At 36.4% G+C, this 13,446-nt stretch overlaps 1 protein-coding gene across 3 annotated transcripts in view; it reads right to left on the bottom strand.

The window, feature by feature from the left end:
• The window catches only part of EPB41L4A (erythrocyte membrane protein band 4.1 like 4A), a 260,033-nt gene that overhangs the window by 5,424 nt on the left and 241,163 nt on the right, over positions 1-13,446 (bottom strand). For all 3 annotated transcript variants that reach the window (XM_061189519.1, XM_061189518.1, XM_061189517.1), the window contains 3 exons: positions 1,999-2,046; positions 1,344-1,412; positions 622-732 (listed from right to left, as the gene is read on the bottom strand). In XM_061189519.1, coding sequence (XP_061045502.1) covers positions 622-732; positions 1,344-1,412; positions 1,999-2,046 — 228 coding nt within the window. The remainder of the gene's footprint in view (positions 1-621; positions 733-1,343; positions 1,413-1,998; positions 2,047-13,446) is intronic.

Below are 13,446 nucleotides of genomic sequence, written 5' to 3'. Positions count from 1 at the left end.
AAGTTTTAAGCCTTAATTCAGAGTTTAATGGCTGACATTCCTACCCAGCAATACCAAGTATATGAATTTCCATGACTATAGTACTTTTACAAATGGATGCATAATTATTTCATTAATACATTCATTTAACATATAGTACCTATCATGTCAAGCTGAGATATGGCCACTTTCCTCAAAAGAGAAACTAAATAACACAAAGAAACTACTGTAATATATAACATTTGCTGTAGTAAAAGAAGACAAAATGCCATCAGTTCAAAAAGAAACTTATGCCAACTTCTCTCAAATATGGATGCATTTATTATTCAAAATAGAATAGCTCATGCATTTTCTCTTTCTTCTAAAAGCTTCAGTGCATAGCTTGGAAGGGCCATAATTCAGCCTAAGTATAGTCTAGGTCTGTGCTATCCAGTACGGCAGCCACTAGCCACACATGGCTGCTTAAGTTTAAATTAATTAAAATTAATAATATTAGATTTTTAGTTTCTAGGTCACACGAGCCACATTTCAAATACCCCATAGCCACAGATATAGAATACTTCCATCACTGCAGAAAGTTCTATTGTACTGTGCTGTTCTGGAGCCATGAGGGTGATGATGTACTCACACTTGCCTACTTACTTCACTTCTGAGAGAACAGATCGCTCTCCATCTGAACACTGGGACCTGCGATACTGGCGGTAACTTCGAGGTGAATGAGAATGCCGGATGCGGACTGGGTCACCTTGAGTCCTAAACAAGACACCAAAAACCGTGGAGACAAACACAGCAGAAGTCAGAACAGGATAATTTGGAGATTTTCCTTAATATTGAAACTGCAAAGGAATAATAACTTTGAGAGTTTTAAAAAGAACTTGATTCCTCTAAGCTTGGAAAGCCTAAGTGGCTTAAATCTCACAAGTTAACAAAAGAAAACTGCCTCCATCATACATGAAAATAAAACTTTATAGTACAGTTGACCCTTGATCAATACTGGGTTAGGGATACCAACCCTGATCGAAGTCGAAAATCCCCATATAACTTTACAGTCTGCCCTCCATGACTGAATCCCTCCATGGATTCAGCCAACCAGGATCCTATAGTACTGTTGTACTTATTTAGTGTAAAAAATCCCAGCATAAGTGGACCACCTACAAACAGGCAGTTAATAAGAGAGTGATTGCAGTACAGAATGAATAATTAGCTTTAATACCTCCTTTTCTACTTCTTCCTCTATAGTTATTTTTAATTTTAGTTAAAATGTAAAGACAAAGCACTGAATGGAACACCACTGAAGAGTAAGAATGGATTACTCATTTACAAATGTTAATAAAACTTTTTTTAAAAGATTTTCAAAGACATACTCTATTTTAGTGTATGGAATCTCTTTTAATTGTTCTTCTGACAGTCCAGATGGATCCACAAGTTCCTTTCTAGAAGGGAATGAGCATGAGAATTAAAGTTTTGATACTGATATAAATACTAACACCTTCCACAATTGGCAGGTGAGTTTCCCCCTTTCTAATCTTGTTGCAAAACACGGTGTTAATAAAACTAATAGAGATATAAGCCAGGAACGAAGATTTTAAAACTAGGATGTGTTTCAGGAAAAAATGGGAGGAAAACCTTTTCTGTAGCTCTACCTTCTTCCAGTTTTTCTATAACTGGAATGTAGATGACTCTCCAGCCACCCCCATTTCCCTACAAAAGATCTGCTTCTCTCCCCTGTAGCAGGTGTCTTTCTTTCTTAAAATTTCTTTTCCTTGATATTTATTTATACGATATTGGCCTGTCTGAGGCTCATTTACAGGCGAGGCTAACTGGCCTCAGGAGAGGAGATGTCAGGGCTGCCAGCAGAGGTCTGCTGGTGTGGTAAGGCACCACCACTGAGTGCCAGGCTCCACAGAATGACGGCCGTGGAGGCCACCTGACAGGCTTCAGCCCGAGGCTGCCTCTTGGTGTCAGTGGTCTTCCTTGTAAATGCCTTCAAACCACATGGGTTTTAAAAACAGTACTCACTGAATATGCTTCCATAACTCTTCTTTTGCTTGAATATCGGGACTTCTCCTATAAATAGAAAAAACAACACTCATCTCTGCAAACATGCTTCATCTAACAATCTAATCTCTAACTTTAGAAGAGCTACAACATTAACAGTTTCCAGACTGTGAAGTTCTTATTTGCCAGCTGACACCAGACAAGGAAAGACTGGACAGGGAAGGCTAATGTGGGATGGTTAGTACAAAGATACCAGACAATTTATCTGCTAGCCCACTAAAAAAAAAAAAAAAAAAAATCACATAAAAATCAGCTAGAACCAGGGCTTCATTTAATGAAAGAGCTTAGAACTACAGGGGCAAATCTACACACCCTCCAGTGGTGGTTTTACAATGAAGAATGATTTGAGGCTTCTGTTTCTGGTCCTGCTAATTACTTCTAAGAAAAGGCAAAAGAATTCTTCCTGATTCTATTAATATGAACGAGTCCCAACGTGATCTGTGATTACCTAGTGGAAGCAGCACCGCAAGGGCAAAGAAAATGGTGGGACAGCCAGATTGGCAGACTGTGCGCCACTGACCCACTGTCCTTTCTTGTTGCATCTGACGTTGCATTTCTGGGCCACGGCGTGGGCCCACAAAGCTGGAACCTATCTGTGGTCTGTGCTGCCACCCCCCACGTGCCCTTCTCCATCCTATATACAGAGCCCACAAATCTCTTCTGCTCCAAGAACTACTTGAACAGAAACTGTACCACTACTTTTAATTTCCTAGAATGAGAAATCCAAAGCCAGCATTCAGGTGTTCACACTCCCCATAATAGCAATGAGAACTGGAAATCTATGATCACAGCAATTGTTGCCATGGAATGATTTTTTTTTCCTAGTGAGAAAATAAGCTTTCATCAGTCCTTTCAAGAGAACCAAGGTCTAATAAAGGCCCAAAGAAACGACCCAAACCCTAACAATTAAAATGTCTGGAGCTAAACAAATATGAATTTTACATTCATAGTCTGTATCAGCATTTCTGGGCTCAATATTACTTTCAGCATATGATATTATCATTGCTTTCGTTTTTCTCAGTTAATAAGAAATGCATCGCTGAGGCATTCTGGTAGGGCTTTCTGAGCCCACAGAATACAATAAACTACTTTCTAGCAATTGAATTGACTAAGTGGTTTTTTCCTTTGTGGAGAAAAAAAAATCTGTCTGTAAAGACCTTTTAATCAACTCAAAAGAAGTCAAACACAGAAGATAAGGGGAAGGAGGACTTCCCTGGTGGCGCAGTGGTTAAGAATCTGCCTGCCAATGTGAGGAACACAGGTTTGGTCTGGGAAGATCCCACATGCCGCAGAGCAACTAAGCCCGTGCGCCACAACTACTGAGCCTGCGCTCTAGAGCCTGCGAGCCACAACCACTGAGCCCGAGTGTCACAACTACTGAAGCCTGCGCACCGAGAGCCCGTGCTCCGCAACAAGAGAAGCCACTGCAGTGAGAAGCCTGCACACCGCAACAAAGAGTAGCCCCCGCTCGCCACAACTAGAGAAAGCCGTGCGCAGCAACGAAAACCCAACACAGCCAATATAAATTAGTTAATTTAAAAAAATTTTTTTAAAAAGAAGATAAAGGGGAGGAGATGAAGCCTTGGTCTCAGACATATGAAATATGGTATTGTTAAAGGTAGAGTTTGTTATAAAGAATAAAATTGTATGCTTAAAAAAACTTAAATGCTTCTTTGGAAGGATTTCCTATATGGGATCTGCCTTTCCTACATTTGGCTGGTCTGATTCACTAGACAATATGCTAACGCATTCAATGATACTGCCAGAGAAGGTGCTAATATTAAAAGCACTAAGCTATTATTCTGTTCCCAGAGAGAGATGGTTCCATTGTAATTATACACCAGCATCTGATTCTCACAGGAAGTCACCCAATAATCCATAGTATTATATAATATCTAGGTTAGGAAGCTACTCTGCTGGGAATCATTCTTATTTCAGGAAGGTGCAGTAGTGAGGCTATCTTCAAGTTAGAGCAGGGTGTCTCAACCTCAGCACTACTGACATTTTGGGTCAGATAATTCTTAGTTGCCAGGGGCTGTCCTGTGCACTGTAGGATGATTAGTAGCACCCACAGCCTTGACCCCTAGACGCAGTAACACCTTCCCTGTGGGACAACCAAAAATGACTCTGGACATTGCCAAATGTTCCCTGGGGGGAAAAACTGCCCCAGATTAGAAACCACTGGTCAAAGGTATGATGAGGAAGTAAAACAGCTAAGGTTTTGTGAAGGAACAAAGAGGCCAAGTTATTGTAAAGATCCATTATGTGGCTATTGAATAGTGTTGGAGAGAATGACACTGAGGCAGGAACTAAATCTTAAAAGAACGAAGGAATAATCTGATGGCATGAGACTCAAAGCTAAGTGCTTTGAGGGAGGAGGGGAGGAGAATGAGAAAAAGCAATGAGGGGCAAGGAGGACACGCCCCCCAAGGCCACCACACCAGGCCTAGTGGTGGTGAAAGATGATGAATATGAGCAACATACAAAAAATTGATAACAACAGATATTTCTGAGTGTTGGAATTGCAAGTAATTTTTTATTTTCTTATTTATACTTTCCTATCTTGTCTGATTTTTTTCTTTTAGCCAAGAGAATTTCTTATGTTAATTATCAGAACAGAAAAAAAAAAAGGTATTTTCATGTTTTAAAAAGCTACTACGGGGGGGAGGGATAAATTAAGAGTTTGAGATTAACATATACATCCTACTATATGTAAAAAAGATAAACAACAAGCACAGGAAACTATATTCAACATCTTGTAATAACCTATAAGGGAAAAGAATCTGAAAAAGCATATGTACAACTGAATCACTTTGCTGTACACCTGAAACTAACACAACATTGTAAATCAACTATACATCAATTTTTTAAAAAAAGTTATTAATGCTGCAATTCCACAAGAAATGCCTTTCATTCCCATCTCAGAAAAATTAGCAGAAATGTTACCTTAAAAGAACATCAGTCCTTCTAGCCATAAATATTGGTCTTAAAAAATTCAGGAATTTAGTCTATATGTTTAAATTCTACAGTACCGTAATAGTCATATATTTAACCAAACTGAGTTCTGAAATGCCAGCAGTTTCAAACAGCGTTAAGACAAGGAAAAGTCCCAAGGCTAAAAAAAAAAAAAAAAATGCTAATCTCCAACTGCTAGACAACCTGTGATTTAATAAATGTAAACACAGGCTACATGCTAATGAGAACTATATCATTTTTATGCTGACATCTGCACAAATTTCATCAATAATTTAGGATGATTTCGTTAGGTGCAGCTCAACATCATTTTGCGGATTCAGAAAGCTGTGGAATTTTAACAGCCATTTTTCTTAATTAAAAGGCTTAATTATGTAGGTGTTTTACTTGAACTCTCCAAATAATTTCCTAAGGAAATAGAACCATGAGTTGTCCATAAGTACAATGTATATATAAAATATACATGCAGTCCAGTATTAGTCCAATATCTTTCAAAAGTATCCCTCATACACACCTTATACCAATAACTCAAATTAATATTCACCTTTCAGAGAAATTTCTTCGATGAGACATCATTTAGAAATAATTTTTCTTCTTCCTTATAGTCTTCTTCTGCATCCTCCAAATACTCTAATTATATTACCTAGAAAATATACTATAATATAAGGCATATATTATAGTTTATATATTACATATGCCATATATTATATAGTATAGCATATATGCTATATATTATAGTATAGTAGATAATATACTATGTTTTGTGTACTATATTATACTGAAAATAAAATAATAAGTATGACAGCATTTGACTTATTATTTTTGTGATCTTATACTGACCACTGCCATAGAAGGAAATTTAGAGCTGAAAATGTGTTACTAAGAAAACTAAGTTTACAAAACATCTTTATTTAAAGAATTCAAAGCACTTAACATATATCTCAGGAATTCCTCATCATATTCCTGAGTGGTCAGAATAGATAGGATTAGGAGATGTCTTAATCTTCCCCTCCTTCCCTCTCCCCCTCTCAGAATTAAAGAAAGATTAGAAAGCCACAGAGCCCAGAAACCTAGCTGCTGAAGATCGCTCAGGAGTCAATTCCAGGGACTTCACGCTAAATCTTTATCTAAGGCACCAGACTTCTGTTTTGTGTTTAACTGGGTACATCATTCTACCCTGACAACCTCATCTTCCACGGTAGCATTTTTCAATAGAAGTAGTAAGACATTATTGCCACCAGGGGGAGCCTGAGCCTTCACGCACACACAGGTTTAACCTATGAGAACTTAATTGTTTCAGCTTTGATGCCTCCTCCAAATATCCCAGTGAGTAAAAACTCATCCACGTAGAAAAGAAGTTTCATCTAAGTTTCCTAATGATAAGCAAACGTGAATGTCATGGCAATGCAGCTGAAAAATAAACTGGATAAAACCGTACTTCTCACATTTTTCTAGATGATATCCAATCATATTTCAGTTTAATGTGTTTTAGGAGAGAAGATTTTGTATTTTATACTACTGTATGTCTCTGGCATATAATAATAAACACAAGTTTCTAGTTTATCATTGGAGATTTAAAAAACAATGAGTGAATCATGTATGAATGATGTATCATAACATTCATCCTCAGTGGATACCTCTACATGGGCAACTTACAGACACTGTAGTAGGAATTCAAGAATATGGAAATAACTGAGAGATATGTGGTTTACTATATATCTGAAATGCTACATATACTCATAAATACATCTGAAGAACAATTTTAATTACTTTCTTCAGATGGTGCTCTAACCATGTTTCAACTTAAAAAAAAAAAAAAAGCTGTAGTGATTCCTAAATTCTCAAATTCTAATTTTAATGTGAGTTGGGCCCCACCCGACTCTCTTCACTTCTCAGCTCTTCCTCATTTCAAGGGAAAAAAAATCAAGTACCTTGTTTATACAGATAAACTGAGACCTGGAGAACTTACTAATTACAGTAACTGCAATTGAGTATTTACGCTGTCACTTGACGCATGTGATCTGACTTAGTAATGTTCAGCAAAATCTCATGAGGATGGTATCATCTGTGTTGTAGACATGACACTAGAAGTTTGTGGAGATTAGGTAATAAGCTAACACTCGGAGACGCTGAAGGCAGACAGAGTTCTGGTCTGACGATAGCACCAAGCAGATATTTTCTTAATTGTCAATAAACCTCAGGTTTTTAATGTCATAGCTCAAATAAAAGGCAGAGCCCAGTTTGTCCTAAATAAAGTAATCCATCATCTTGTAGAATTTGAACACTTTTATCCAGTTGCCTACCTGACATTTCCATTTGATCACCCACTTCGTTTTTCAAACCTAATGAAACAGAAATCTTGTCACTTCCCACACATCCCCAGACCACCTCACTCCATCTCATGGATGGAGTGGGTAAAAAGGCACGTCTACCCACTTAATCCATCAACTCAAAATTCATCCACGATATCTCTCACACTATGAACCTGTTGGCTCTCCTTCCAAAATGTGTATTCATCCACTTCTCTTCAATTCCACCACCACTATCTTTTCTGAGCTAAAACCACCTCACACCTGGACCACCAAAATATTTTTAAATTGCTCTTCCTGCTTCCTTTTCTTTCTCAATCTGCTTTTTACTCAGCAGCCAGAGCAACTTCTGAATGAACTACTCTTCAAACAGATTCTTTTGTTAACTGTACTTTGGCCATATCAGCTATATAGTTAAACAATCAAGTTCAGTTACAACGTCATCCCACAAACATTTACTAAGTCTTTTTATGGTTTGCTTTAAAACTAAATTCCAGAAAGGTACACATCAAACTCTTAATGGGGTTCTCTCATACAACTGCATTGTTCTGAAATAACCCTCTGTCTGATCTGATATTTTTATCATGAAGGTAAGATTTAAAAGAAAGTTTAAGTAAGATTTTAAATTCAAAGTACCATATGGCTCTTTTCTGATTTCAGTTGATCCGATAGAAGCAATACCCAATTCAAAGATATTACTCTACCTCAAAAGAATATTCTTGAACTTCCACTTCTGGTCCAATGGGGTAACTGGTATCAGACAAACCCTCCCTTCCCATCCTCAAAAACTATAAAATAAAACAAAATATACAAAGCAACTGTTTGTCAGACACTGGGAAACAGATACCATAAGCCTGTGATCTTTGAGAGAAGGAAAACACAAGGTTAACCGCCCCCCTCCGCCCCCCACCAATTTGCTCAAGTTTTCTGCCTGGGGGCACTTTCCCAATGTGGTACAGGGAGGTGAAACTCAAGAAGCAACAGATTCACAGGGCTGAGGAGGTAGAAATCAAAATTTGAGGCTGAAATTTACAGTACAGGATAAAAGAAAAAAGTGGGACTCCAGAAGTCTGCATGGGGTTTTCCTTAAGACGTTGGCTGAGAACATTCACTACATTTAATCTATACATAAGCTGGGTGGGACTCTGAGGCCTAACAGAAAACTGCCACTGCAAGGCTGAGAGCTGTGTGAAGTGGTAGCAGACAAGGCTCTGTTGCCGTCACAGTGGAGAAGCCATGCTGAGCACTCTGTGCATTCAACTAAGACTCCAGAAAGGCCAGGCCTTAAGAATAAGGACCAAGCCTAAAGTAAAGAACATACCCTAGGCTAAGGACAAAATCTAAAAAGTCCCACCCTATCAAAGCATAAAAAATAAGATCAAGAGGATCCAACAGTAATTCAGTTGCCTTCCAGAACAAAATTTGATACTCTTTAAAGGAAGACAACATAATCCAGAGACAACATAATCTAGACCTCCTACAACATATCCTCTAAAATTTCCAGCATGCAATAAAAAACTACTATACATGCAGAGAGGCAGAAAAATATAGTCATAATCTAGGAAAGAAAAAAAAAATGTAAGTAGTCAATAGAAATAGATTTTGAAAGACCCAGATATGGGAATTTACCAAGGGCTTTAAAACATCTTTTTTTTTTCGGGGGGATTTTAGTTCCTTGACCAGGGATCGAACTTGTGGGATTTTAGTTCCTTGACCAGGGATCGAACCCAGGCCCTTGGCAGTGAGAGCTCAGAGTCCTAATCACTGGACTGCCAGGGAATTCCCCTAAAACATCTTGTATAAATATATACAGCAACTTAAAGGAAAATAGGAACGTAATCAATGAATAGATGGGAAATCTCAGCAGAGAAATGGAAAGTATAAAAATAACAAAACTGAAATTCTGAAACAGGGAAGTACAAAGTTCACTGAATGAGTTTAATAGCAGACTGGACTATGAGGGTAGGAGGAAGGGTTGATGAAGTTGAAAACAGGTTAATAGAAATTACCATGATTGAAAAAAGGGAGAAAAATTTGAAACATGAACAGAACCTCAGTTGCTTGTGGGACAATATCACATGGTCTAACATATATACAACTGGATGCCCAAAAGGAAAAAGAGAATGAGTCAGAAAAAAGAATTTGAAAAATAATGGCCAAAAATTTCCCCAATTTGGTGAAAAATACCAAATTACAGAAGAAGATGATAGATACAGTTGACACTTGAACACGGGTTTGAACTGCTCGGGTCCACTTATACATGGATTTTTTTCAATAGTAAATACTACAGTACCTATACAGTCCAAAGGTGGTTGAATCCGTGGATGTGGAATTGTGGATAAAGGGGAACTACGTATACCAAGGGCCGACTATAAGTTATACATGAATTTTCGAGGGCACGGGAGAGCTGGTGCCCCTAACCCCTGTGTTGTTCAAGGTTCAACTGTATAAAGAAAACCACACTTAGCCACACCATAATCAAAGAGCTAAAAAGCTAAAGATAAAGAAAAAAAGTCATAAAAGTAGCTAGTGAAAAAAAGACAAATTCCATACAGTGTTTACAGAATGAAGGCTAACTTACCACAAATGACAGAGATCAGAAGACAACAGACAATCTCTTTAAAGTGTGAAAGGAAAAACCATCAACCCCAAACTTGATAGATAGTGAAAGTATCTGTTACAAATAAGAGTAGAATAAAAACATGTTCATATAAAGTAAAAGAGACAATTTATCAACTACAGACCTGTATTACAAAAAATGCTAAAGGAAGGAAAATGGAACATTGGATCTAGAGAAAGGAACAGAACACCCAGGTAACAGTAAACTGGGCAACTGTATTCATTTTCTATTGCCACTGTAACAAATTACCATAAATTTAGTGGCTTAAAACAATACAAATGTATTATCTTACACTTCTGTAGGTCAGATCTGACACTGGTCTCCCTGGACTAAAATCAAGACGTTGACAGGGCTGCATTCCTTCCAGGGGGCTTTAGGAGAACATCCATTTCCTTGCCTCTTCCAGCTTTCAGAGGCTGCCCACATTCTTGGTTGATGACCCCTTCCTCCATCTTCAAATCCAGCAACAGCAGGTTAAGCTGTTCTCAAATTGAATTACTCTGACTTCCTCTTCTGTCCCTTGTTCCACTTTTAAGAACCCTTGCGGTTACTTGGGTCCACTTGGATAATTCAGGATAATCTCCTTGGCAGAAGGTCAACTGATTAACAATCTTAATTCCATCTGCAACCTTAATTCCCCTTTGCCATCTAACAAAATATTCACAAGTTATGGAGATCAAGACATCGACATATCTAGGAGACATTTTCTGCCTACCACATTAACTATAAAATTTTGTTCCTCTTTTTCTGATTTCTTTTAAAAACAATGTACTGTTGAAGCAAAGATGGTAACATTGAAATGTGGGGCTACTACATGCAAAAATCAAATATAGGACAATAGCACAAAGAACAAAGAGGGGATAATTGGAACTATATTTTTCTAAGATTTCTAAGTTTTAATAAAATTTTATGATATTAACCCTAAACAGACTGTGATAAATTAGGAACCATACTGTAAGTCATAAAGAAACCACTAAATAAAAAAATAATAAAAAGTAGTATAGGTTAAGATGTCAATATAAAAAGTAAAATAGAATACCAAAAAATATTCAGTTAACACAAAATACAATAGGAAAGGAGGAACAAACTAACAAAAAATAGATTCAGTAAACAGGAAGAAAGAGTAAGATGGCAGACTTAAACCCCAAAATATTAAAAATTACATGACCCATAAGTATCCTAAACATTCAATTTAAAAGTTAGAGATGGTCAGACTAGATTAAAAAAAAAAAAAAAAAGACCAAATACTGCTGTCTACAAGAGATCAAGAGATGAGCTTTAAACATAAAGATATACTTAGGTCTAAAGTAAAGTATTAAAACATATACCATGCAAAAAGTGAGCATGAAAACGGTGTAATGGTTATATAAACACACACACACACACACATATACACACACACACACACACGAGTGTGTGGTTATAATGGACATAGAGAAAAGAGTATCACCAGAATAAAGAGGACATTTCATAATGATAAAAAGGTCAATTTATCAGGAAGACCCCCCTCCAAAAAATTCACAAATATGGGTGTACCTAATACCAGAGCTTCAAAATAACTTGAAGCAAAAACTGACAGAACTAAAGGGTAAAACAGACAAATCCATAATCATTATTGGAAATTTTAACATATCTCTCTCAATGACTGATTGAAAGGTAAACAAAGAAATCAGTAAAGACATAGACCATCTGAACAACACTATCAGCAAACTAGATCTACTTGACATTTGTAAACTACACCCAACAACTGAGAATGATTCTTTTCAAGTCCACCAGCTCGTTCATCGTTAAAGACTATATGCTAGCTCTTAAGACAGATCTCAACAAATTTGAAATGACTGAAATCTTACAGATTTTTTTAACCAAAACATAAGTAAATTAGAAATTAATAGTAATGAGATATGTAGAAAAATCTCCAAATACTTGGAAATTAAATAACACACTACTAAAAAAAAACCAAGGTCAAAGAAATCACGGGTGAAATTAAAAATTTTGAACTGCATGATAATGAAAACAACACATCAAAATATACGAAATATAGTTAAAGCAAGACTTAGGGGAAATTTAGAACTTTATACTTATATTAAAAAAGAAGAAATGTTTAAAATCAGTGTCACCTTAAGAAGATGAAAAAAAAAAGCAAATAAAAGACAAAATAGATAGAAGGAAGTAATAAAGGGTAGAAATCAATGAAATAGATAACAGATAAAGAAAATCAACTAAACCCAAAGTTAGTTCTCTGAAAGACTAGAAAACACAATTAAGGAGAAAAATACAAGAAGACACAACTTATCAACATCAGGAATGAAGAAGGTAATATCACAACAGATGTTCAAAGGATACTAAAGAATTATTACAAACAAATTTTTTATTAAAAGATTTGACAGCTTAGATAAAATGAACAAACTCTTTTAAAAACACCTACTACCTAAACCTACACATAACAAGTAGACACAATCTGAACAGCCCAGTATCTGCTAAAGAATTTCAGTTTGTAATTTATTTATTCATTTATTTTTAAGAGATACTAGTTTATTTTTTATTTTATTTTTGGCCACACCGCACAGTGGCATGCGGGATCTCAGTTCCCCAACCAGGGATTGAACCCGTGCCCCCTGCAGTGGAAGCCCAGAGTCCTAACCACTGGACCACCAGGGAATTCCTCAGTTTGTAATTTAAAACTTTTCACAAAGCAAATCTGTGGCAGGGTTGGTTTCCCAGGTAAATTATATCAAGTATTTATGGAAGGAGTACTGCTAATTTTACATTAACTCTCAGAAAATAGAGAAAAAAAGGAAAACTTCCTAAACTATTTTAAATGACCGGCATAACCATGTTTAAAAAAAAACAAACCTGACAAAGATACTACAAGAAAATTATAAACCAGAATTTCTCATGAACATAGGAAAAGAAAATATTAACAAAATAATATCAAATAGAATCCAGCAATATACGGAAAGGATAATAGATCAGAATCACTAAGGTCTTATCCCAGGAATGCAAGGATGTATCATTCAAAACTGAATCAATGTAATTCCTCCACTGACAGAATAAAGAAAACCCATATACAATCATCTCAGATGCAGAAAAAGCTAATAACAAACTTCAAAACTCATTCATGATAAAAAAAAAAAAAACTCTTAAACTAGGAATAGAAGGGGTCTTCTTCAATCTTACAGCTAGCATCATATTTAATGTGACATATTGAATGCTTTCTCCCCAAGAAAGAGAACAAGCCAAGGATGTCTGCTTTCTTAACACTTCAACTCAACATTGTAATTCCACACTATTCTGGAAAATCTAGCCGGTACATTTAGGAAAGAAATAGAAGTAAAAGGCAAAAGATTAGTAATAAAGGAAAGCTGTCTCTGTTCACAGACAAAATGACTGCAAAGGTAGAAAATCCTAAAAAAAATGTTTTAAAGGCTTCCAAAGCTAATAAGTCAATTTAACAAGGTTACAGGATGGCAAGATAAAATATCCATATTAAAAAAATAATTTGTGTTT

The sequence above is a fragment of the Eubalaena glacialis genome, chromosome 4 (assembly GCF_028564815.1).
Source record: "Eubalaena glacialis isolate mEubGla1 chromosome 4, mEubGla1.1.hap2.+ XY, whole genome shotgun sequence".
In the NCBI taxonomy this organism is placed as follows: Eukaryota; Metazoa; Chordata; class Mammalia; order Artiodactyla; family Balaenidae; genus Eubalaena; species Eubalaena glacialis.
This window is presented reverse-complemented; position numbering and strand designations above follow the sequence as displayed.